This window comes from Wolffia australiana, chromosome 2 (assembly GCF_029677425.1).
Source record: "Wolffia australiana isolate 7733 chromosome 2, ASM2967742v1".
Classification (NCBI taxonomy): domain Eukaryota; kingdom Viridiplantae; phylum Streptophyta; class Magnoliopsida; order Alismatales; family Araceae; genus Wolffia; species Wolffia australiana.
In genome coordinates this window covers 4,964,968-4,991,983 of record NC_135836.1, presented here as the reverse complement: position 1 = coordinate 4,991,983, position 27,016 = coordinate 4,964,968, and the positions used below count along the sequence as shown (strand labels likewise).

The window sequence follows — 27,016 nt, the reverse complement described above, 5'->3', positions numbered from 1 at the left end:
AAACAGAGAGGTCCAGCTGCTTTTAAAGCAGCTGGACTCTCCAACGGCTGGGTTTCAGCCGTTGGAGAGTTGGGCCTGACTGTGGTCAGGCCCAACATATATTAGGCCCTACTGGGCCTACACTAATGGGCCCTTAATGGGCCCTTAGTGGGAAGTTAGGCGGCCCATGTTGGGCCTGAAGTAGTTATTTTTATTAATATCTCCTAGGGTTAGGCTATTACAGAGTACAAGGCCTCGGGCCCATTAGTTAGCTTAAACCCTACTAAGTATCCTCCATGACCTAACACCCCCCCGCAAGTTGGGTATAGATGTTGATCATGCCCAACTTGGACACCAACACCTGGAATTGTGGGCATGGGATGCCCTTCGTGAAGATGTCCGCGGTCTGTTCCAACGTAGGAACATATTGCGGGACTATGTGTCCTTCGTCAATGTTCTGCTTGATGTAATGCCTGGCCACTCGTGCGTGTTTCGTGCGCTCATGTTGGACGGGGTTCTTCGCCATCGCAATGGCTGATTTGCTGTCTGACTGCAAAATCATACCTTTACCGTCATATAAGCGTAGGTCCTTCAGGATGCCTTGGAGCCACATGCCCTCGCAGACTCCCTTCTTCAAGGCTCGAAGCTCTGCTTCGGCACTTGAGAGGGAAACTTCCTTTTGCTTCTTGCTGCGCCATGTAACAAGGTTGCCACCGAGGAAGCTGCAGTACCCGGAGGTAGAGCGGCTGTCTTCAAAGGACCCTGCATAATCAGAGTCAGTGTATAAAGTAACACTAGGCTCACCTCCTGTCCAGGAGTACAGTCCCTGTCCAATAGTTCCCTTCAGGTAGGCTAAAATTCTGTCTGCTGCGCCTTGATGAGACTCCCGTGGATCGTTCATGAACTGATTCAGGGAGTTAACTGCAAACGCAATATCAGGTCTCGTATGATTGAGGCATAGGAGTTTACCAATGAGCCTCTGAAACGAGGTCCTGTCCACCGGAGCATCCTTCTCATGCTGTTGTGCCTTCAGTTTGACATTAATGTCGACTGGTGTGGCGGCTGGACGACAGTCCAGCTTACCGGTTTCTTTCAACAAATCTAGAATGTACTTGTGCTGAGACAGTACAATCCCAGTCCCTGAGTATGCCACTTCAATTCCTAAAAAATACGTTAGAAGTCCAAGCGATTTAATATCAAATGATGAAGACAGGTACCTTTCAAGGTTCTGAATTTCTTCGTCATCGTTCCCTGTTATGATTATGTCATCCACATAAACAATTAATATTGCTACCTTACCTTCCTTACCGTGCTTTATGAAAAGTGTATGGTCTCCTTCACTCTGGAAGTATCCTGCTGTCAACATGGCCCGAGAGAACTTACCGAACCATGCTCTGGGGGACTGCTTAAGTCCGTATAGGGACTTTCTGAGGCGGCAGACGTCGCTGGGTTTGTCGCTTACCTGATATCCAGGAGGTTGTGCCATATATACCTCCTCTTCAAGTTCTCCATGTAGGAAAGCATTCTTCACGTCGTACTGGTGTAGTTTCCATTTGTAGATTGTTGCTAGTGCAATCAGAATTCTGACCGTGTTTAGTTTTGCGACCGGGGCAAACGTCTCATTGTAATCAATCCCATATGATTGCGTATACCCCTGGGCCACCAATCTGGCTTTGTGTCTTGCAATTGACCCATCTGAATGGTACTTAACCGTAAAGACCCATCTACAACCTACTACCTTTTTTCCCATAGGGAGAGAGCCTACTTCCCAGGTGCCGTTCTTCTTAAGTGCTTCCATCTCCTCGTCCATTGCCTTTCTCCATTCTAAGGATGTCAGAGCTTCTCTGACGTTCTTTGGGATAGACACAGCTATCATAGCCTGCACAACCTGAGTGTATTCTGGGGAAAAACGACTGTAGGAGACAGTTGCTTACCGGATAGAGTTTGGTCTTCGTACACTTCCGGGTTCCTTTACTAACTGCAATCGGCCATCCATAGTTGCTTCGGTTTGGTTCTTCTGCTGGTATTTCATCTTCACTTATGGCGTCGGCTATCGGGCGTGGTCCCTCATTTTCCTTCAAATCCGGCACAGTGCCCTCTTCAAGTTCCTCTGCACTATCCCTATGGGAAAAACAACTAAACTCCATACCTTCGGCATCTCCTTCCTCTGATTCCAAGTAGTCCCCGGATCTGCCTGTTGTCTCATAAAACATCCTGACCTCGTCGAATCTTACATCTGCAGAGATGTACACTTTCCTTGACTCCGGATGGTAGCACTTATACCCTTTCTGCGTGGTAGAGTAGCCCAAAAATACGCACTTTACTGCCCGATGATCCAATTTACCTGCATTGTGGACATAAACATACACAACACAGCCAAATACTTTGGCCGGCAGGTTAGTCTTTAATGTTATGTTAGGAAATTTAGCGGATAATAGGTCGATTGGGGCCTTGAGTCCCAATGTCTTTGACGCTGTCCTATTTATGAGGTGTGTGGCCGTAGCTACTGCCTCAGTCCAGAGATGTTTAGGGCAATTTCCCTGAAATAGGAGTGCCCTGGCCAATGTCATAATATGGCCAATTTTCCTTTCAGCAAGCCCATTTTGCTGAGGAGTATTCACACATGAAGATTGATGAACAATTCTCTTCATTTCCATGTAGTTATTTACTTCTCCACAGAAGTATTCCTTGGCGTTGTCTGATCTCAAACATTTAATCCTTTTCCCAAACTGATTTTGAATCATTTCGCAAAATAACAGAATAATAGATGGTACTTCTGCCTTGGATTTCATTAGATATACCCATGTATACCTTGTGAAATCATCTAGGAAGAGAACAAACCATTTCTGGTGGGATAAACCAGATATGGAGCAGGGGCCCCATACATCACTATGAACACACTCGAAGGCCGAGGAGGCTCTGTGGTTCGTACTGACGTATGGGGATCGTTTGAGTTTCGCAAATTGGCAACTCTCACAAATTAAAATTTCAAAAGGAATTCCTTTAAACATATGAGGATGCAACTGTTTTAAGATATGAAATGAGGGGTGTCCTAGTCTCCTATGAAGAAGGATGACCCGCTCCTCGCTCTGGGCAGTATAGACCATCGACTGCCCTTCTCCTTCCCGTGATTCATCTAGCATGAGAAGACCACCTCTCCGGCTAACAGATGAAATCTTCTGTCCAGTGTCCTTTACACATAAAAAACAGCAGTCAGAATCCAAGGAGAATCACACCCGGTATTCTCCACTAGCTGAATTAGAGACAAAAGATTTGCCTTTAATTCAGGAACGTGAAGAACACCCTGCAAGATTTTTCCTTTAATGAGGATTGTTCCTCTTCCTTCTACCCGTAGGACTCCACCATTGGCGGTAAAAACTTTAAGATTCCCCTTCTCAGACTCATAAGTCTGAAATAAGGACCTGTGGGGTGACATGTGATCTGTCGCCCTGAATCCAACACCCATGATACTGAAATTGATTTAGTATTTGTAAAAGTGGTAAATGAAACACTTACCAGACTGCACGAGGGATGTTGAGCTCATCTTCTGCAGGATTTTGCTTATTTCCGCTTGAATAAGCTTCTGAATGTCGCTCCCTGATTCCTCCTTCTCGGTGGAGGGTGGTTGGTCGCCTTCGCTGGCCACGTAGGCCTTCTTCTGCTAACCTGGGTTCCAGGTCCCTTTCTTGATCTGCTCCTCCTTCCACGCCAGCCTTCGGCAGTCCCGCTTGATGTGCCCTGGCTTTCTGCAGTACCCACAGATCAGTTCTGAGGTGTTACCTTCCTTTGGAGGGGCTTTGGCTTGCTGAGAGGATGGTGCCACAGGCTGTGGTGGTGCCCCAGGTTGAGACTCCTTTTTCGCTAAGTGAGCAGCAACGGTAGGTTTGGAGGTTTCCCCTCCCTTGCTACCCAATTTCTTCCTGCTTTCTGCTCCTTGGAGCTCTGAAATTGCCTCTGCTAGCGTGGGAAGTCTTTCCCGGTGTAGCAGCTGACTTCGGAGGGTCTCGCATCGAATTGAGGCCCATCAGAAACTGCAGAGTTCTGAATTTTACTTCACGGAGGTATGAGGGGGAATTTTTATCACCTGTGGGCCACAGGAGATCTAATTCCCGCCAAATCGCCTTCAGCCTGGCCGAATAGGTGGAGACCGTCAGATTTCCCTGCCTTAGCGTCCGCTCTTGCTCGCGGAGATCATAGACCCGAAAATCGCTGTGCATTTCTGCACATGACTTGTTGACTTCTAACCAGAGGTCCCTGACGCCGTCGATCAAAAGGTAGTCATCCTTCTGTTCGTCTTCCATATTCTTCAACATCCAATTCATAATGAGAGCCTCTTCCGACTCCCATACTTCCCAACCGGCTTCGTCTTCTGACGGAGCTTCTTCAGTCAGGTGTCTCCCAAGGTAGGCTGCCTTGAGAGCCCTCTGTACCATAGTGATCCATTTTTGGCCATTTAGGCCATTGTACTTCATGTCCAGGTCGGGTAGGACAGGCCTTCCCTGGACTGGTGTGGTGAACTGCATGGCGGCAGGGGCTGCTGGGGCAGCAGCTGGAGTGGAGGCAGCTAGGGAAGCAGCTAGGGAAGCAGCTAGGGAAGCCAACTCCTCAGCCTCCTTTTCTGCTTTGGCTGTGGCTCTGGTTCTGGACTTTCCCATAGAAATTTTTAGAAGAAAGAAAAGTCACAGAAATCAGAACTTCACTAGACCTTCTGGTGGGCTTTAAACAGTGCTTCAGAAATGCCTCGAACAGGGCTTCAAACAGTGCTTCAGGAATGCTTCGAACAGAGCTCTAATGGAAACTTCAATCAGGGCTTCAATCAGGGCTGCACTAGGTTCAGATCAAACCTTGCTCTGATACCATGTGATTAATGGAAAGAGAAAAAAGAAGAGAAGAATTTGGGGCAAGAAGGAATAATTTTTATTGCTGAACTGGGCCCCCTTTTATAGAAGAAAAACTTCACTTGTTAGAAAGGGAATATTCCTAAGGAATATTCCCTGTTTCCAACGGTCATATATTTTGAATATATGACTGTTTGAAACAGAGAGGTCCAGCTGCTTTTAAAGCAGCTGGACTCTCCAACGGCTGGGTTTCAGCCGTTGGAGAGTTGGGCCTGACTGTGGTCAGGCCCAACATATATTAGGCCCTACTGGGCCTACACTAATGGGCCCTTAATGGGCCCTTAGTGGGAAGTTAGGCGGCCCATGTTGGGCCTGAAGTAGTTATTTTTATTAATATCTCCTAGGGTTAGGCTATTACAGAGTACAAGGCCTCGGGCCCATTAGTTAGCTTAAACCCTACTAAGTATCCTCCATGACCTAACAAAATCTTATGTCACATAATGAGAATTGATTTTCATTTGGATTCTATTGTTATTGACTCTGTGCACAAATGCAATGCTTAGTTGATATACCATATTACAAGATAAACCGTGGCACACTACAGATGTGTTGACGAGTTGGTGGATCCTGGAAGGGTACTTGTTTCCTTTTTATTTTTGGCCTTTGATTATCCTTGTTTATTTAAAGGAAGATTTTAGAATTTGCTTATGGTGATTATTTTGTACATTATATTTCCACAATATCACAACTAAAATTGCAAAGCTTGGACTTGAATTCGCGAAGACTGACTCTGCTAGAAGCTGTGTTCTGAATCAACCGAAACAAATTTAACACCTGAGATTGTTCTGAATTCAAAAGCACCAGAAAACGTCTTCACAAGGAAAACTCAAAGAGATTTTTTTACAAAAAAAATATATTTGGTTGCGGCCTAAAAGGGTATATACATGCTTTAATATTGGCTAGACAGAAGAATACACTCAACATATAAAGTATGGGACTAGATGGGTCTCCCGTTCATAAAACGAATTGGCGGAAACATTTCGTGACATAGTTAACAGATCTGATGGGTCTGGAAACTGAAAACTCAGACACAAGGTTTGTCAGACTGACCAGATACCTCTGATGAGATATTTACCTGACAACTGTGAAATCCTAAGATACTGAAAACCAATTTGATAAAATAACAAACAAGCATAAGAGCCTAGTGGTTCATCATTTCGTATGGACATTCTACTACCTGTTCGGGTCAATATGTACGAAACGATCATTTGCGTTACATCCTGGGCTGCATCATTTTTTGCTGTTTTGATTAATGTTTCATGATAAAAACAAAAAAGTCTAATCTAATAATATCAATCTTTTGCAATTCATTTACCATTCATACTTTTCCTTTTTTTTTTCCAGGATCATCGCCATTTCAGGCAACGGTACTTTGAGTATCTTGGATATGTTGAAGATCCCCAAGCACCCATATTTTTGATAATTGGAGGGGAGGGAACATCTCGTGGAATATCAAACAACTATATTGCTGTGAGTTCCATAGTCTTTTGTCATAAGACACCCTCCATGAGCTCAGTATTTGTGTAAAATTGTACATTATAGCAATCTAAGTGATAGCATATTCTAGATGTGCAATCGGTTCCATTCAAACTATGAGTACAAGCAGTGCTATGATATTCGCATTAGGCTTGAAGAGAGTCAGGAAATAAAATTATGGCTAAATGTCGAACATTCTTTTGAAATCAGAGCTTATTTTTATGAGAGAATTCTTATTAAGGTGAGTTTTCGCTATTATGATGCACAAATTCTAGGAGCCCATTTCACAAGCAAAACAGAACGTTGTGAGTTTAACATTGCCTTCTCTCAGTAAGACGATTTTCTCTCACAAAATACTTACAGTGGGCGATTATTCTTGGTTCGTTGATTTCTTTCTTGCTGCAATCTAGAGCTTGCAGCTCTGTTTTTAATGAAGCTTGTTAAGTAATTCCGCTTAAAGTCTGTGAAGGTTCAGAATCTTCATAAGTTCTGATACATTTTACAGACTGACCCTAATGGGCTTCTTAGATGCAATCTATTTTGAATTCCAGTATACTGGACCTAGTTAGGTTAGACTACAAGAAGAAAAAGTGTAAGCATCAATGTTAAGAGAGGAAGGAAGAAGATAATGACATAACTCAATAGAGTACATGGCTGGGTATACATATACCCTAGGAGAGAGAGAATGATAAGAGGGCTAATGGGCTTATAGAATAGGGCCCATTAGCCCATAAGGCTGACTATCTCACTAACACCCCCCCGCAAGCGAAGTATGGATGTCATCCATGCCGAGCTTGGACACTACACGTTGCGGATGGAACAAATTCCAAGTCAAAGATGCCCTCGTCCACGCGCTCCTTGAAGAAGTAGCGGTGGAGTTCCATATGCTTGATCCGTCCCTGTTGGCCAGGGTTCTTTGCCAAGGCGATTGCCGACTTGTTGTCGCAGTAGAAGTGGATCGGGCTGGAATACTCCACACGAAGGTCATGGAGAATTCTGTATATCCACTGGCCTTCAGAGGCCCCATCGGCAAGTGCCCGGTATTCGGCTTCAGCACTAGAGCGGGACACTTTGTCCTGCTTGCTGCTCTTCCAACTGATAAGACTGCCGAAGACAAAAGTGCAGTACCCCGTGGTGGAACGACAGTCCACAATTGAGCCGGCAAAGTCCGCATCCGTGTACACCTTCACGGTCCGCTCCATACTCCGAGGAAAGAACAAGCCCTTCCCGGGGCAGCCCTTTAGGTACGCAAGTACCCGGTTGGCCGCCTGACGATGGATCTCCCGCGGAGAGTGCATGAACTGACTGAGGAGGTTGACGGCGAAACTGATGTCGGGGCGGGTGTGGGTCAAGTACAGAAGTTTCCCCACCACCTGCTGGTACTGATATGCGTTCACCGGTGCTGAGTCCTCCCCCTTACCCAACTTGACGTTAGGGTCGATGGGAGTAGTAACCGGTGCACACTCAGTCATTCCGGTCAAGGCCAGTAGGTCAACGGCATACTTCTGCTGTGACACAAAGATCCCCCGGGGGGAGTAGGCCACCTCAAGGCCGAGGAAGTAGCGAAGAGGCCCGAGGGCCTTGATTTCGAACTCCTTGGCCAACGCAGAGCTGAGGCAGCCGGCCTATGCAGAATCGGACCCGTGATGAGGATGTCGCCAACGACACGGCCAAGATGGAGACACCGCGAACTGTGACGGAAGAATAGGGAGGCATCCCCATTGCTCTGAGTGTAGCCCTCGGTCTTCATGACCGAAGAGAACCGACCGAACCACATTCGCGGCGACTGTTTCAGTCCATAGAGAGACTTCCGCAGCCGGCAAACGGTGCCCGGAGGGCCAAGGGTATACCCAGGAGGTGGCTTGCATGTACACCTCCTCCGTCAAGTCACCGTGGAGAAAAGCATTCTTCACATCGAACTGTCGTATCGGCCAGTCGGAATGAGCCGCAAGCGCCAAGAGGAGACGGACTGTTTCCATCTTTGCCACAGGAGAGAAGGTCTCGAAGTAGTCCACGCCATACGACTGAGTAAACCCCGAGCCACAAGTCGAGACTTGAGGCGCTCGAGAGTACCATCAGCATGATGCTTCTTGGCATGAATCCACTTGCAATCCACCGCCCTCTTGCCAGGAGGAAGTGGGACGACTTCCCAAGTGTGGTTCTTGAGCAAGGACTGCATCTCCTCATCCATCGCCGCTTTCCAATGAGGAGAAGCAAGAGCATCGGATAGGCGACGAGGGAGGGGATGCGACTCGATGTGAGAAAGAAAGGACCGGTAGGAAGGGCTTAGCCGATCAAAAGATAGATAGTGAGATAAGGGGTAGAGAGGTGTGCGAGTGCACTGACAAACCCCTTTCCGAAGGGCGATAGGCCATCCCAACTGAGCATCATCATCAGTAGACGAGGGTGACGCATCGTCCGACGGAGGAGCGGAAGCAAAGGAGAAGAAGATAGCTCCCCGGGGGTAGGGGGAGGCTCCCCGGGGGAAGGTGGTGCACTAGGAGAAGGATACGGTGCACCAAGAGTAGGAGGTAGCTCCCCGGGGTGAGAGATGGACTTCCCGGGGTTAGGAGGTGCACTAGGGGGAGGATACGGTGCACCGGGAGGTGAGACGGTAGGAGGCAAGGGAGAGAAGGTGGCTGGGGACGGCGACGGTGGAGGAATGGGTCCCACAAACGGAAAGGGTTCCAAGGAAGGAGTCGAAGACGCCTCAGCCAGCGGAAGGCGTGGCGAGGTAGAATCACCGAAGTAAGACTCATGCTCGGCAAAAGTGACGTTTGCCGAGATGAAAAATCTCCGAGACGGAGGGTGGTAGAAACGGTAACCTTTCTGGAGAGAAGCGTACCCGACGAAGACGCACCGGAGAGCTCGAGCATCGAGCTACGTGCGAGAGGGAGCCGTATCGTGGACGTACGCCGTGCACCCGAAAATGCGAGGGAGGAGTCCAGTCCGCAGTGAGAGATGGGGGAATGCCGTGAAGAGACGATCCAGTGGGCTGACAACCCCGAGGGGCTGGGAGGGGAGACGGTTTACGAGATGGGTACTCGTTAAGACCGCCTCACCCCAATACGCCCACGGAACAGAATAGTTCAGCAGAAGGGTACGGGCGGTCGACGTGACATACCCGATCCGACGTTCTGCCATACCGTTCTGTTCCGGGGTGGCCACACAAGAGGACTCGTGGAGAATCCCATGGTCAGCAAAGTACGTGGTCAGCTCGGTGTTGACGAAGTCCCGGGCGTTATCGGAGCGGAAGCGCTGAATACCTCGGCCAAACTGAGTACGAACCATGGTGCAGAAGTGACGGACCGTCAGAGCAACCTCAGATTTGGCGGTCAACAAGTAGACCCATGTGTAGCGGGTGGCCTCGTCAACAAAGATCTGAAAGTATCGGTGGCCCTTTAGGCTAGCCTGCGGGGCGGGTCCCCAAACATCACTATGGATGCGAAATAATGGAGTGGAGGAGTGCGAGGTGGACGGAGAGAAAGATGAACGACGGTGCTTTGCCAGTTGACAGGCATCACACACGATAGTCTGAAGGTCCAATCCAGTACACATCGAAGGAAAGAGATGCTGTAAAACTGAAAATGGCGGGTGACCCAGCCGTTGGTGAGCCAACTGGAGACGTCCCATATGCTGCACATCCGCCGGTCGGAGTTGGCGGTGAAGCAGGAAGCACCGAGAGCGTCCCCCATCGTCCAACAACAGCAACCCGTTCTCCCGCCTAATCGGTGTAGTCCGACCCACCTTGTCAGACAGAAACATCCCGTCAGGCTGGAGGTGAAAAGAACAGGACAAACTGTCAACCAAACGCTGAGGAGACATAAGTATAGCTCGCAGGGCAGGGACATGAAGAACATTGCTGACCACTCCGAGGCCGTCTACAAAAACTGCCCCAATTCCAGCAACACGCAACCGTCCACCACCGGCTGTAAGAACTGTACGGTCCCCACTATGCCTTCGAGGATACAAACCGGTCATTGAACGGGGTCATGTGTTCGGTTGCCCCCGAATCAAGAACCCAGCTCGTATCCGATACGAGAGGCGAGTAAGAAGCCGTACCACAATACCACTGTTCAGACTGAGGGAGAGAGAACGCACCAAATCCACCAAAATGTGCCGTCGACTGAGTCGGAGTCTGCATAGTAGTCATTTGGTCACGGAGACGGGCCAAGTCGGCTTGGAGCTGCTCAATAGTCGCCGGGCTGGTAGAAGAGGTAGAGGAGGAGGCAACCATAGCTTTCCCTTCGGTAGCCTCCTTCTTTTTCCGGTTGTCGTACTGACGCTTCTTGCACCACTTGCGAAGATGTCCAGGCTTGCTGCAGTAGGAGCAAATCAGCCCGGAGGGGGCCGCCTCCTCGGGGGGGGCAGGAGCGGGCGAGGGAGGCCGGGCGAGGAGGGCAGTCGAGTCACGAGCTGCCTCCGAGGAGAGAGTGCCAATGACATGAAAATGACTCTCCTCTTCCTGGAGTTCCTTCACCAAGTCATCAATGGAAGGAAGGCCTTCCTTGCGATGGAGGGCACGGCGCCTAGTGTCGTCATACTCCTTGTTTAGGCCATAAGGAAACCCCAAGAGGCGTAGGCGAAGAGTGTTCTGGAATGACTTGCACGTCGGATCATCCGTCGGCAAGTAGTAGTCCACCTCGTCCCACAGCTTCTTGTGTTCCAGCGCATAGTCCGAGATGGACAGTGCGCCTTGGCAAAAGTTGCTGGCTTTGGCAACGAGCATAAAGAGGCGCCAGTTGTCCCCTTCGCGGCCGCAAAATTTGTTGGCCTGGTCCCAAAAACCCTTCACGGTGGAGCAGCGAGGGAACCTTTCACGGAACGAGGGTGCCAGGGAGGTCGTGTAGAGCCATCCAAGGACGAAGTGTTCCTCGGCTTCCCACGCCGCATAGTGTGGATGGGTCGATGGAAGCGAGGCCTGTGTGCAATGCTTGAACAGTTGGCGAGCCTTGAGAGTAGTCTCGACAAAGTGACGCCACTGTAACAAATTCGGGCCTTGGAGACACGTCGTGTCGGGAACCGCCGGCAGAGAATGAGTAACCTTGTGTGACAAGGGTTCTCGTAGAAAGTCTGCATCGGTGAAGCCATCATCTGGGACGGCCGGTTGACGCGTCTGGCCCGTGGAGTAAAGTTCCTCCGACATCAGAGCCGTGGTCTCTACGGAGACGGCTGTTGTGACTGAGGTTGCGGCCCGTGCTGCGGCTGCGGCTGCAAGCTGCGGCTGCGGCGGCGGCTGCGGTTGCTAGCAGTGGCTGCGGCTGCTGCTTCGGCGGCGGCTGCGGCTGTTGGCTGTGGCTGCTGCTTCGGCGGCGGCTGCGGCTGCTGGCTGCGGCTGCGGCGGCTGCTTCGGCGGCTGCTGCGGCTTCTGCTGCTGCTTCGGCGGCGGCTGAGGCAGCTGGCTGCGGCTGCGCGCGGCTTCGGCTGGCGCGCGGCTGTGGCTGGAGCTCTGGAGCTCTGATACCATGTCAAGAGAGGAAGGAAGAAGATAATGACATAACTCAATAGAGTACATGGCTGGGTATACATATACCCTAGGAGGGAGAGAATGATAAGAGGGCTAATGGGCTTATAGAATAGGGCCCATTAGCCCATAAGGCTGACTATCTCACTAACAATCAAGATTAAAGGGAAAAACATAAATGACATGAAGTGGAGACTAGCCCAGCACAACCAATCATGCTTCTGTACTGCTGTCTTCTATATCCAATATATGAATCAGCTTCTCAAATGTAACAATTTGGCAGACACGTAATAAAGATATCAGTACAAATTCAACCATGTCTTATATATTTTTTCCCGTTCTTTTATTTGTATATTGGACCAGGTTTTAGCAAAGAAATTTGGCGCTGCCATTGTTTCTCTGGAGCATCGTTACTATGGCAAGAGCTCCCCTTTTGAGCTTCACACGACAGAGAATTTGCGATATCTTTCTTCTAAACAGGCACTTTCTGACCTGGCTGTTTTCCATCATTATTACCAGGTATAACTGCTCTATGCACACATTATTAGAATTCGGTGTATTTACTTGGCTTTTATACGGCGACAATCATGAACAGACTCTCACATAATTAGGATATTACTCTCATGTTTCACAACTATGTGTTTAATTGTTGCATATGCTTAATTTCCAGTATCCTTTTTATGGTTTACTGCACTTCCGTATCATTTCCTTTAACTAAGAGGCTTCTTCTTGATAACGATTTTCAGGAGTTGGTGAATACACGTTACAATCGTTCTGGTGTGGAAAATCCCTGGTTTGTTTTTGGTGGCTCATATTCTGGTGCTTTAAGTGCCTGGTTTCGGCTTAAGTTTCCTCACTTGACATGTGGAAGTCTAGCAAGCTCTGCAGTTGTTCAAGCCGTTTATAATTTCATAGATTTTGACAAGCAGGTCATCCCATTGAATTCAACCTCCTCATTTTCTGTATTTATCCTTATATTTTTTGATACTGCTATTGTATTTTCCTGGGACGTCATGGTTTTTTATTTGAATTCTGGGATGTATTTTCCTCGATGCTCATACTTTTGTCTTTAACTCTAGATTGGAGAATCGGCGGGTCCTGAATGTAAAGCTGTACTTCAGGAAATAACAGCACTCGTTGATGAACAGCTGCTATCAAACAGAGAAAACGTGAAAAACATGTTTGGAGCTTCAGAGGTATCATTATCTACTCTTTTTTCCGGGAATCTCAGCATCCACTTTGGAGTTTGGTCTTTTATTCTGCTGAAGTAGAACTCAATTGAGGTTTTCGTTACTGACCTGTTTGGGAATGGCAGTTGAAAAATGACGTTGACTTCTTGTATTTGCTTGCTGATGCTGCCGTCATCGCAGTATGATTGATTTTATTGAATCAAATGGAACTTTCAGACTAAGGTGATGAGAATAACCTCTAATTTATTTCATGTCGTTGCAGATTCAGTATGGGAACCCTGATCGCCTGTGTGCCCCTCTCATAGAAGCCAAGAATAGGGGAAACAATTTAATTGTGAGTTTTCCTCATGCTAGTGTGCAACTCTTTAAAGCATTTGTATTTCTTAGTTATTGTCTTTGTAGCCTTATGTTCCAAGAAGTAGCTTTTCTGCTTGAATAATTTTTCTTGCATTCAATTCAAGTGATAAAGAGAGATTTAATGAATGGAGAGTGTTGACTTGAGATGCGGCACTCGTTGAGTATCTCCATTCTCTAAAAGTTGGTGTAGTGATTAGGGCATCCGAAAAGGCTTAAGTTTTGCAAGAGAGTGGGAGAAACCCAGTTAAGAAAAAGGATAACGAGCCTAAAGATAATGGACCTAATTGGCAAAAGAAGTAATGTTTCCCAATCAGGCCATATATATGTCTTATGGGTTCCAGGCCAGATATGTGAGAGTCCAGGCAGGTACCCTCCTCAAGTTGGTGCACTGATGCTTCTAATGCCTGACTTGCTTAAAATCCTGGAAAACAAGTCCCATGGAATTCCTTTGGTAAGCAGGTCTGCGGACATGATTGGACGTACTCTAGATGAATGATCTTCTCGTCATTTTTTTCAGGATGAAGCGACAGTCTATCTTGACATACATCATCCACTAATATTATATCGGATTGTGTCAATGTTGATTCCTGATTTAGAATCACAATGCAACACAGCTGAGCCAACGGGGGTGATTTTTTAGCTCCTCTAGGGTACATCTGATACATAATATTCCGCAGATCCGCATTGCAAGAGCCCTAAACTTGGCTTATGCACTTGACCTGGAAAAACTTTTGTGCTTCAAGTGATCAGATTCATTTTGAGTAATGTATAGAATCTGGTGGTTAACCTGGAATCAATGGATGACCCAGCATAGTCTGCTTCCCTGTTGATCTCTAGTGTCATCGGATGTCCCTTTCTGGACAGTAGGCCGTGTCCCACTGTACCTTAAGGCAGGAAAAAACCCTGTATACTTCCCGAATATCTGGTTCTCAAGGACTGTGCATAGCTGGTATCTGGCTCAGAGTGATTCAGGTACATCAGCCAGCCAAAATGTCATTAATACCACTGTCTACTGGACAATCATCCCATACTCCAAGCTTCAGATTAGGATCAACTGGTACCACCAAGCGCCTGCATCCAGTCATCTCATCTCACCAAGCAGATCAAGGATGTATGTATGCTGAGATATAATTGTACTTTCAGATGAATATTCTACTTAAATAATAAGGAAGAACTCCAATCTTCACTGGGTTTCACTTTCACGTTCCTGAGAAAGTTGACTGGTTAACAGCCGGATTTCCTTCTCCTTATCGACTATAAGAACAATATCATCAATGTAGATCTGAAGAGTAGAATGTTTGTCCCAATTTTGCATCCTTAATGAGCGGTGTATGGTCTCATCACCACAGACAGGTTAAGAAAGGTGATTGGAAATCTAGTCAGACCTTATTGGTCAGCATTCAATCCAGGCAGGCAGCTGATGAACAGCATAATAGGGGCAGGAAGAATCCTAGTGACATGTCAAAGAAAGAGAGACTTGTTGTGGACAGTTGACTTTGCGAAGTTATTTTATTCACTTGACTGTTCTGTTTTGTTATCCGCTATTAGATAGAGAGGCTTTCCCACTGTATGGGGGCATGGGTTCGACAGTGTGTTACTTCCCATTCCTTTTCGATTCATGATTGGGCGCAGGAGGAGTTGGATCCACCAACAAAGAAGGGTCAAGTGGCACCAGTATTGTTTGTCCTAGCAGTGAATGCCCTGGCTACAAGTTCCATTCAGGCATGTGCATATGACTTGTTGCGGGGTTTAGAGGCAGTGAGTTACCCAACAGGACTTCATTACTCCAATATGAAGAGGCACTGCATTATTTGTGGAAGGCTCTTTGGAGGAGGCTAGGAACCTCTCCACACAGTTAGACCTATTGCGGATTTTTCGGGTGTATAGATTAACTGAGCTAAATCTGAATTCTTTGGGTCGGCCTATCACAGGAGAAAGAACAAAGCTTTAAGGTTTTGGGAACGCCCATTGGATTATTACGTGTGTGCTATTTTGGATCTGGGATTGATGAGGGGACGGCTTTCGACCAAGAATTGGCAGCTGGTTGTTAAGGTGGATAGGAGACTGGAAGGGTGGTAGGATAGAGGGCTGGTGAACAGAAGCCTCATGGTGCTGCTGTGTTAGCTGCTTTTGGTGATCTTTTTTAACTGTTGATATTTAAGTTACCATCAGGTATTGGAAAGATTTTGAAGCCTTGCGGAGGAGATTCTCTTGGAAAGGCTCCAGACCAGGGAATGGCAGCGTGATGGCTTTAGTCTCCTGGGATGTGGCTTACAGACCCATGGGCCAGAGGGGGGAAAGTTGTGTTGCTGAAAAAATGGGCTGGCAAGATTATGAATTTGGAGGATGTGGTTCTGAATACTGTGAAGGATATTTTCGGCATGGGGAAGAACAGGGAGTGGCTCGTGGTTCAAGTCAAAGGGATATCTACTTTTTGACGTGACATTAGGCTGATCTTCCCTTAAATCCTGGAATTCTTTGGTGCCAAAGTTAGGGATGACTCTTTATTTTTTACCATAGTTAGATGATTGGTCTGCTCATTTTGCATCCTACGAGAGGATTTTCCATATTTTTTGTCCTTTCACGGAATCCTCATGCGAGATTAAGGGATTGATGGGATGGCATATGGAATCTGTTTTTGGAGACGGTTCTGTTGTACCAAACGGTGGGAGATTTGTTGAGCATGGAGCAGCCCTTATTACACTTGAGACCATTGAGCAGGACACAAGATGACTTAGAGTGTAAAGGCACCTCATTTTTGGTCCGACATGCCTTCATAAAGATCACAGAGGGTTTAATAGAGGAATTGACAATCATCCACACATGTAGACTAATATAGAAGCAGAAAGTTCCTGCAAAGGTGTGGATTTTTTTATGGCTGCTCATAAGGTTGTGACATGTGCTACAAGTCCTGCAAAGAGGGCTGTTCCTGAATGCTTTGGCAGAGTGTGCTATGCTGGCAAGGTGCATGGAAGACTGCTCTCACCTTTTCTTTGAGCGTCTCTTTGCCCAGGTGATATGGGCCACAAAGCGGATCGGGGGAGTTGATGTTGCATCAGATGTGCCTTTCTGGGGTTCTATCAGGAGAGGCAGGGCCAGGAGGAAAGCAGAGTGGGCAAAGTTCCTTGTGGTGTTTTGGGCTATGCGGCTGCACTGTACTGAGGTTGTATTTACAGGGAGGACGCCATGAGATATGGCATCCTTCATGACGTGTAGAACCTTATTTCATACAGTTTTTAAAAGTGACTGAAGGGGGATTTTGATCATTCGCGTATTTAGTTTTCATTTATATCTGTAGTCTCAGGTTGGTATCAATTTCGGTGGACCTTCCTTATTTTCTTTTAAAAAAATTCGATGGTGTATGGTCACTGTTGCTGTGGTGATACCCCTTAATTTGCATGTTGCTGGAGAATCTTCCAGACAGCTTCAATGTCTTATTTCTCATCCATGCCCTTTTCCACCTCTCGTCTCTCAATGCTTCATTAACATCCTTTGGAATACTGACAGAATCAAGGTTACTTTGAAACGTTTGTGGCTGAGGTGATGGATATGTATAGATAACGACATAACTCATGGGGTGCATTGGTTGGAAAGACAATCTGGTCAGCACTGAGATTCATCTTTAGAGAGAGAGAGGGAGGGAGAGGGAGAGAGGAAGCAAGGGAGAGAGGAAACACAGACAGAGGGAGAGAGCTGGGTAAAGCAAAAAGAAATACAGTTGTTAGTATGCGTACACTTGCCGTTTCTCAAGGCAATCAACCAGCGGTGAGATTCATCTAGAGAGAGAAAGAGGACGATACATAGAGAGGGAGAGAGAAAGAGGACGATACATAGAGAGGGAGAGAGAAAGAGGATGAGAGATAGAAAGCGAGAGAGAAAGTGGAAGATTGATAGAACGCGAGAGAGAAAGAGGAAGAGATATAGAAATCTAGAGAGAAAGAGGAAGAGAGAGAAGTCAGAGAGAGAGAGACACAGAAACACAGTGTGGGGAGGCGCGTAATCCGCAGTATGGATGTTTTAATGTGACTTTCTAGGAAACCCTTTGTTACAATTTCTTTTTTTCCACAAAAAGAAAGATAGTGTAACTTTTTTTTTTTGGATCAAAAGATAGTGTAACTTTTTTGTTTGAATCAAAAGATATTGTAACTTTGATTTGAATGTTCTCTACAATTTTGTTTGCATATAGACCAGAAATAAGTTTGGTATCTTGTTTTGGATTCTGTTTAGGAGATGGGAAAGATTTTGGCTCATGAAACCTGAGCCTAACAGGAAAATAGAACAACCAACATATCTCATAAATGCTGGTAAACAAGCATACTCTCCATGAAGGATTGTTACGGATGAAATCATCTGATAGAACTTTACATCTTTAATCGGATTGATATGTTGCAATCGTTCCATTATGGATGTCAGAAAAATTAAGGGGATATTGAATTGCTTAAATAATGTCATTTTACTCAATAATTTCTATTACTAAAAAAACACTTCATTATTTTTTTTGAAACAAGGTTAATTGCATTATTTCCCCTTGAAACGTAGAAATACTGTGGAGTTTTCAGATTTTGACTCAATTTTTCTGCAATTTAAGTGTTAGCATCATAAACTGTTTGGTATATCTTTACTAACCCATCATTATGAACTTCATTTTACTTGGGACACCATGCGTGACTCATGTGTTCTATTAGTGTGCATTATTCTGGTCCCACTGTTAGGCCCATGTATTCTGAAACCCTATGTAAGACGACTCCTCTCTTTTGTAAGCAATGTATTCTTTCTAGCAGGAAAAACCCTGAATGCTTGGTGTCAGAGGTCCAGGGTTGTTGACATGGTATCAGAGCCAGATTCTATCTGGTGGGTTCTATTCAGAGGCCCATTGAATGGTCGTTTTGGGGTTTCTGCAACTGGTATACTTGAAGGGGACCCACCATTCTGGACTTGACATGTAGAGAGCAGCAAGTTAAGAACATCCTGCATGTCACTCTCCCAGGAATCTGTGAACCTTCAAGTGTAGAGTGACCTCTCTACTCTATAAATAAAGGCCTGCGTAGGAGGGGCAGGTATGTCCAATTTTCTAATTCTTGAAGAAGAACCCGAGTCGTTCGAATCGGGAAGGTCCAAGAAAGTGGCGGGAGATCTCGTCGCTGCTTGGAAGGAGGAACTCGCCATCAAGGAGAGCGCCTAGAGGTCGGACTCGTCCGTCGGAGCTGGAGCCATCCCTGTCGAGGAGGAGGAGCTCCAGATTGGAGACGTCTCGTCGAGGAGGGGGAGCGCCACTGGAGGATAGAGAGTTCTTCGTACCTGGAATTATCCAACCATCTTGATATTCTGGAACATATTTCGGTCTTTCAAGCAGTATAATTCATCCTATCGGAAGTGCATTGATCCATAAGCTATCAGAACATTATGTGAAAGTCTGGAGGAACAATTCAATACAGGACTCCTTATAGGAGTGACCCAGTTTGCGAGGTATGAAGAGCCTTAAAAGAATTGATCTACACATGGATGCTTGGTTTAATGACTGGAGTAATTATTTGTGGTTTCTTACAAAAAACTGAATGACCCTACTGATATGTGCTTGTAACTATGACTTGGTACTTATCTATGATGATTCATGCTTCATGTTCGAACCTCTGTTTTGATAGACAAATGAGAGGACTGAATAATGGAGATAGATTGAAAAAGTGTGTGCGAGAAAGAAAGGGAGAAAAGGTAGTCTCAGGTTGACATGTTTGGAGGATCTCCTCATGAATCTGTCATAATCCTCAACCCACATGAGGGCTATTTTTGTCATTAATAGAAGAATAGTTCCCTTTTGATAGAATCCTGTTGAGGACTTATTTATAGAAGACCCAAGGAACATATCAGTCTTCGAGGAATAGGTGTGAATATCCTGTTTCTTTTGCGTTTCTGTATGTTTGGTTTTCTCTACGCTTTGATTCAACGTGGATCATCAACATGGTATCACAGCACCAGTGGCCTTGATCCAAGTGGAGGGAAAGAGGTCAATGCAGCATTGGTGGCAGGCCATTACAGTTGCCGTCGGCAGAGTCTCATAGCTCAGGAAAGTGCCCAATGACCAGTGTAGCACTGGAGACCGCCTTTCTCTCAATGAACCCCCTCTGCAAGGTCCTGGCAGCCGATTTGACAACTATTCTACCCTCCTGACGGAAGATCTGCTACTAGTACCAAAATATCCCTGACCAATGCTGGGGATCCTAATAGGACCCAATAGAAGAGAGCACCAGGGAAGTTCTCAATTGTATCCTTTTCGTATGATTAGTTTATGGATGTAAATTCTATGAACATTTTCTGAGTTGAGTTGAGGTACAGTATTTTTCATTCTTGATCTTTTTCTAGTAGCAATTCAATAAACTCGAGGTCAAATTTTTCTAATTGTAGAGATACCTCGTGGCAATCATTTGAGTGTCAACATCTCTACTCTTTCCAACAGGGAGGGGATGTGATATGATTCTGATAAATACTATTCCAAGAAGTACCAAAGAAGACGGAGGAGATCTGGTCAACCGACCTTTGACCGAGATCAGTAACCATGAAGGAGAGGGACCGCTCTCCCTTATAAATAAAGACCTCGGGGACGGGACTGGATATTCGTTCTATTCTCTGATTCTTGAAAGGGCCCGAGTTCGTTCGAATCGGGAAAGGTCCAAGAAGTGGCGGGAGATCTCATCGCAGCTTGGAAGGGGGAACTCGCCATCAAGGGAGCTCCTCAGGTCGAATTCGTTCGTCGGAGCTGGAGCCATCACCGTCGGGGAGGAGGATCTCCAGATCGGAGACGTCTCATCGAGGAGGGGGAGCGCCACCGGGGAATCTGAGTTCTGTACTTGGAATTATCCATTCATCCTACTATTCTGAACAATTACGGTTCAAGCAGCATAATTCTTCTTTAAGGAATTGCGTTGATCCATACGTCTAACAGATTCCCATCGGATGATAATGATTTGCTCCTCAGTCTCTCAAAAATACGAATCCAAAAGTATTGATGAGAAGAATTACCAGACGGATGATACTTCGGAGTGCACAAGAAGAAAGAATTTCAATATACGTAGATCCAAATCCAGAAGAATGAGAGGGAGGAGAGATTGAGAACAATGGAGATGGAAGAGGAGTTCTTCGACAGGGCGGATCACTCCCGTCGCCACGGAGGAGAGTATCTCCCGCTCCCGAACCGTCGATGACTTTTCCAGAAATCCCTTGGCGCTTTCCTTCTCCTTATTTATAGGCGGGGTCTTCCTCACGGGTCTCTCTGACCTTGATTCGACGTGGCAGTGGGGGTTCTTGTTTTCTTCATTATTTTTTCCATGTAAGTACGGGGTAGACCCGTATCAGGATGTCCATTCATAGTTTTTGTTGGGCGCTTTGAGAAATTTGTAAAATCTTATCTGCTAATGAAAATGAGTTTTTAATCGAGAGTGATGTTCATTGGCAGTGGCAGGGAAATCCTTTCCACCCTATCTTCTCTTTAACTATTTCTCCATGTCATAAAAATGTTGACCTTTGATGGATCAGAGTTATTTGCTACTCTAAACTCTCTTAAATTAATTCAAAACCCCAATCATTTATGGTGACTAAATTATGTTGGAAATTAGATTGATGGCTACAAACTGTATGAGGGAATTTATACTTTCAACATCTTATCAACAATTAACTGCAATGAGAAATTCGTGATGGTATGCCTTTCTCTTCTTATTTGATAGGGTTCTGAGTTTTGAACTGCTACACATTCTCAGTGAAGTCATACATTTTTTAAACTCTTCATCAGTCTCGGATCAGTTTAGACTTTATCAATACATGACAATAAGCGAGAATGTTCTCTAATTTGAATATTAGACAGCATTTCTACCGTTGCTAGTTTCTTCGTCAAAATATATTTAAGTTTTGTTCGCATTGGTCTTATGAGTTGTGAAGAGATTATGAGAGTCATGTCTTTTCAGAACAATCATCTGAAGATAAAACAGTTTCACAGGAACTAAGGAAACTAATTTAACCTTTTTTGAAACAGCATAAACTGATAACTTTCGTTTTCAGGAAGCATACGCAGCCTATGTTAAAGACTACTATTTGGGAAGTTTTCAGGAGTCCCTTCAAACATATGATCAAGAGTATTTAAAGAATGTTTCTGTTGGCGAAGACAGCGGTTATGTTCATTTCTCTTTTATCACATCAAAAGATTGGCTGAATATTTATGACTAAATTTATTTTCTCCTCTCTCTGTATTGCAGCCAGCAGGCTATGGTGGTTTCAAGTCTGCAGTGAAGTGGCTTACTTCCAGGTTGCACCACCTGATGACAGTGTCCGATCTCAAAAGATTGATTTGAAGTAAACATAATGAGGCGTACATTTATTTATTTTCGTCTTCCCTTTCTTTTTTGGTGGTTTCTTCCTTTGCTTCAAGATTATATAATATTGTCATGGTCATTTGATTCTTACCACTGACACCATCTCATTAAACTGAGATCTCAAGATTATATAATATTGTCATGGCCATTTGATTCTTGCCACTGATACCATCTCATTAAACTGAGGTATGGCAAGATGTTTTCATGCATAACCTCATTCCTATATTGATTTCTTTGTTGTAGATATCATTTAGATCTTTGCAAGAATGTTTTTGGCGATGGGGTCTACCCTGAGGTGGAGATGACAAACCTTTTCTACGGAGGCTCAAAAATTGCTGGTTATTTTTATCTTCTCCACTCATGCAATTCTCCCAATCAAAAGCATCCCAACTTATGTGTTCACAAGCTGTACAAATACTGAACATTTTATTAGTTTTTCCTAATTTTGATTTATGGTTTTTGTCCGAGAAAAATAGTCCGCTGAAAAAAATTGATCGGGTTACGTTTACGAGCATCTTTTTACCTTATTGAAAGGGATCCATCATTTTTACATTATTGAATACTTTGATTCTGATTCTCTGTGTTATTTTAAACAGAGAAAAAAAGGACATGACTTTTAATTGATTTCCAGTGCTTGCAGCTCCGGTTGTTCCACAAATCAAAAGAAAATGACATATTTTCATTTGACAACATTTTCCAATGTATCCAACTTTTTATTTACCTCAATACTGATGCGTTAAGGAAAATAAGATTTTGATCGTTCTTGATCCTAAATAATGTTAAATTATTATTATTTCAGTTTCAGAGCCTTTTTTCTCTTCAGTGTAATGATAGGTCTCTTTTATTACAGGATCTAGGATAATTTTTACAAATGGCTCTCAGGATCCGTGGCGTCATGCGTCCAAGCAAAAGTCTTCCAAAGACAGTCAGTATCTTCATGCTTTCCATCGGAATTAGCATTCATCCAAGCTCACATAAGTCATAGCTCCCAATCCAACACTCAAGATTGAAATTGCCAGCCTAAAAAGGAATAAAAATAAATCAAGAAGATAGAAATTTGTAGTGATCGGTGTTGCTAATGACAATGGCAAGAGGACGATGAGGAGTCATCATTGTCCCCGTCATTCACCATTGCCAGTATAATGATCACTATGAGAAAATCGTCATCGTTATTTTTTCTCGTCCCGAGGGAGGACGAAGCTGATAGTCTCATCAATCTAGGTCTGATAGCTTTAGATGATGAGAGATGATTAACTCTTCTTCGTCATTTGTTTGCGCCCAGGATAATGATGATTATAATGAAATCGTTATCATCACTCAAGCAGGAGGTGACCACTGATTTTGGATGATGACGTTAATGAACACTAGTGTAGCATCTCGTAAACTAAATTGGATGTTAGAATTGGCTGTTTATTAAGTTTTTATCTGTTAAAGCATTGACTGATTGTCATTCAATTCAGCCAATATTCATGAATAACAATCTTGTAATACCCATTGTTCTTATTCCTTACTCTTTTCTTGTTTCTGTCACTTCTATATGGAAAACACAGTGCCTTCATATATCATCAAGTGCCACAACTGCGGCCATTGTAGTGATTTCAGTGGATGCCCTCAATCTCACTTCAACATGAAAGGTAAGCTTCTGTTTTTGCAAAAAAGAAAGAAAAATATTAGATTTTAATTGGTTCTGGGTAAATGACTAAATAAGGAATTGAGACATTGTAGCCTGTTTTCGCTGATCGTTTTTCTGTTATTTATCCATTAATTGAAGTTTTATTTTACCAGGCAGCTCAGAGAATTGCACTTCTCCTGAAGCTCTTGATAATGTCAGGGCAAAGATTATTGGGCACATCGACCTTTGGCTTTCAGAATGCCAGAAAACAGGTTGGTGTATGATCTTAATTCTTTTTTATCTTTTAACTCCAATCATTTTAATTTATATAACTTTATACGATTTTGATGAGATTTTGAAAATATCTCTAATGCATCCTCATTAATTTCTTTCTCTACCAGATGATAACCAATCGGGCTTCGTCGACATGTAATCAGCCAGTGACAAGATTGTTCTCTTCGAGACTCTACTGTTTATGATTTCTTAAGATCAAATGGTACTGGTTAATTATCCAATCTAAAATAAAATTAAAATAAAAAAGAAGTTTTGTTTTTGATTTGGTTTTATTTACACAACAAAATAAAAGAGAATAGAAAAGCGTTTCAAAATATTTATCCATTGAGCATCTTGCCTCTCTTTTACTATTTTTATAAGTGCATTGCAATGGGAAAAAAATGTTTGCCAATTTTTTATAGCTTGATTATCTCAATTCAGAATCAAATGAGTGCATTATGGTGCGTTTAGAGTGAAGAAACTAGTAATTAATTCTATATTAAGATGCCTAATGGGTAGTTTGTAGTACAAATGGGGAAAGGAGGGAAAATGGAGGGAGAAATCTGAATTAAGGTCAGGAATTACAATCCGAATCGAAAATCCTCTTCCTTGCGGCTGAGAGAGAAAAAGAGAGAGCAGTATGTGTGAGAGAGAAAGAGAGAGAGAGAGAGAGCAGTATGTGTGAGAGAGAAAGAGAGAGAAAGCAGTATGTGTGAGAGAGAAAGAGAGAGAGAGAGAGAGAGAAAGCAGTGAGAGAGAGAGAGAGAAAGCAGTATGTGTGTGAGAGAGAGAGAAAAAGAAAGCAGTATGTTTGTGAGAGAAAGAGAGAGAGAAAGCAGTATGTTTGTGAGAGAAAGAGAGAGAGAAAGCAGTATGTGTGTGAGAGAAAGATAGAGAAAGCAGTATGTGAGAGAGAGAGAGAGAGAGAGAGAGAGAAAGCAGTATGTGTGTGAGAGAGAGAAAAAGAAAACAGTATGTGTGTGTGTGAGAGAGAGAAAGCAGTATGTTTGTGAGAGAAAGAGAGAGAGAAAGCAGTATGTGTGTGAGAGAAAGAGAGAGAAAGCAGTATGTGTGAGAGAGAAAGAGAGGGGACAGTGTATGTGAGAGAGAAAGAGGGGGGATGGCGTGTGAGAGAGAGAACGAGAGAGGGGACAGTCAGGCAGTGTGTATGAGAGAGAAAGAGAGAAGAAGTGAGAGATGGAGAGGGAGTGGCAGTGTGTGTGTGCAAGAGAGAGAAAAAGAGAGGAGAGAGAGGGGACAATGTGTGTCTGAGAGAGAGAGAAGTAGAGGGAATCTGTGAAATAGAGGTGTACAGACAGTGCGAGAGAGGATAAACAGCTTGAGGTACAGACAATGCGAGTGACGAGAGAGAAAGAGAGAGGTAAAGACAATGCGAGAGAGGAGAGAGAAACAGATAGAGGTTCAGACAACGTGAGAGAGGAGAGAGAAACAGAAAGAGGTTCAGACAACGTGAGAGAGGAGAGAGAAACAGATAGAGGTTCAGGCAACGTGAGAGAGGAGAGAGAAACAGATAGAGGTTCAGAAAATGAGAGAGAGGAGACAAACAGGAAGAGATACAGACAATGTGAGAGAGGAGAGGGAAACAGGGTGAGATACAGACAATGTGAGAGAGGAGAGAGTAGTGTTTGCCCGTCCCGATACCGGTACCGGATGCCGGTATCGGGACGGATACTGTACCGGATACCAGAATGGCAGATTCCGGTATCCTGTTTTTTCGATATCCGGATATCGGATATCGGCTGCTACAGTGCTGATATCTGATACCGATATCCGTCCCGATTCGGCATCCGTCTCCGTCTCACGGGGACAGATGCCGGTATCGGATATCGGATGTGGATATTGAAAACCGATATCCACATCGGATCAACCTTATTCTTAATTTTCGTAAGGTTGACCGTGTATTTTAGATTCAAAATTTTTGAATCTAAAATACACGGTGACTCGGTGACATTCGGTGACTTGGTATCGGGACGGACTCTGTGGAGCTTAGACGGCTTAGACGGCGGAGGACGGCAGAGGACGGCGGAGGCTACAGAGGTAGGTCTTATGTTCATTTCCTGCTGCTTTCATCTCGTAGCGCAATGAAATCCTGCTGAATGATCTCCTTATTTCCACTTTGTAATTTTTTATACTGCGATGTGAAACTTTGTTCTTGATCTTAGAATGGAAAATAGAGAAAGTAAAACTCAAAAGATGAAAAAAATCTTGTCACGCAATGATCTTCTTATTTTCGCTTTGTTAATTTGTTGAAATCTGATCCGTGACTTTGTTCTTGATCTTCGAATGGAAAGGAGACAAAGTAGTAATTTAATGAGAAAGAGGATCCATCACAAGTAGGTGTTGTGGTGAGAATGCCAAGTTTTTATCTTCTGCTATGCTTGAATTATTTATTTTTTTTAAATTATGCTTGATTTATTCTTAAGCGGAATTATTCTTAATGCTTGAGCGGAATTTCTTTCCTTATTCTCTCTTGCTCTCTCATTCTTACTATCCTTTTTTCGTTCTCAAATTACATTTCACTGGAATTATTCCTCCAATTCTCCTCCTCTTCTCTCATTCCATCGCAATCTATGTTTCTTTCTATCTTCTAATATTTAACTCTTCCTTTCTTCTCTCATTCTCTCCTACTCTGTGATTAATTCTGTAATTCTTTCTCCCGATTTTCTTTCTTTCGCCCTTTATCTCACTCTGTGACTCTCCCTTTCTCTCATCCAATTCCAGTGTAATTCTTTCTCTAATTCTCCCTTTCTTATCGAATTCTATCGCATTCTCTATTCCTCTTTATATTTCTATCTCTATAAGTCTCCCTCCCTTCTCAAATTCTCCCTTACTCCCTACTTATTTCTCTCAATTTTCTCTCTTCCCCCCTCTCTCTCACTCTGTCACTCACCTTTTTTGTCATTCCATTGAAGTGGAATGACACTCTGAATCGTTCCCCTAATCCTATTGTTGGGTTCTAGTGGCCTAGATCTGGATGAACAAATCAAAATGATGCGCAGCGGAAGTCTTTAGCGAATCGAATGGCATAAAAAAAAACCATTGAAACAATGTACCTTTGCACGAATCTCATTTGTGATTTCTTCGATCCCGGAGCGAGACGAGTCGAGCTGCTCAAGTGTGCAGCCTCTAGACGTATCCACGCGGTCCTCGGTGCGTCGGATCTCCTCCTTCTCGTTGACAAGCCCCGTTCTTTCTTCGTCGGCGTCGTTACGTCGTCCCGATCACATCAGAGATGGAGAGGGGGATGTGGGGAGAGTGGAGAAGAAGGGGAAAGGCCCCTAAACAATTCTGGCCTGGGTGAATTTAGTTCAGGGCCTTCCCTTATTTACACTAAGTGGGTATTTTTCATAAAAACCCCCAAAACTTAAGTATATCTTCCAACGTCCAAA

The 27,016-nt window shown here is 44.5% G+C and overlaps 1 protein-coding gene across 3 annotated transcripts in view; it reads left to right on the top strand.

Moving 5' to 3' along the window:
• LOC144716598 (putative serine protease EDA2) overlaps positions 1-23,887 on the top strand; it is a 29,675-nt gene extending 5,788 nt beyond the window's left edge. The window contains exons 2-14 of one of the 3 annotated variants that reach the window (XM_078591778.1): positions 6,222-6,347; positions 12,181-12,336; positions 12,564-12,746; positions 12,897-13,013; positions 13,133-13,186; positions 13,270-13,341; positions 21,411-21,519; positions 21,605-21,701; positions 21,965-22,059; positions 22,572-22,646; positions 23,272-23,355; positions 23,507-23,605; positions 23,735-23,887. In XM_078591778.1, coding sequence (XP_078447904.1) covers positions 6,222-6,347; positions 12,181-12,336; positions 12,564-12,746; positions 12,897-13,013; positions 13,133-13,186; positions 13,270-13,341; positions 21,411-21,519; positions 21,605-21,701; positions 21,965-22,059; positions 22,572-22,646; positions 23,272-23,355; positions 23,507-23,605; positions 23,735-23,766 — 1,299 coding nt within the window. In that variant the 3' untranslated portion in view covers positions 23,767-23,887. Of the gene's footprint in view, positions 1-6,221; positions 6,348-12,180; positions 12,337-12,563; positions 12,747-12,896; positions 13,014-13,132; positions 13,187-13,269; positions 13,342-21,410; positions 21,520-21,604; positions 21,702-21,964; positions 22,130-22,571; positions 22,647-23,271; positions 23,356-23,506; positions 23,606-23,734 lie in introns of those variants that run through there. The other 2 variants (XM_078591779.1, XR_013584943.1) reach the window with 2 other exon arrangements.
• The last annotated feature ends 3,129 nt before the right edge of the window (positions 23,888-27,016 follow it).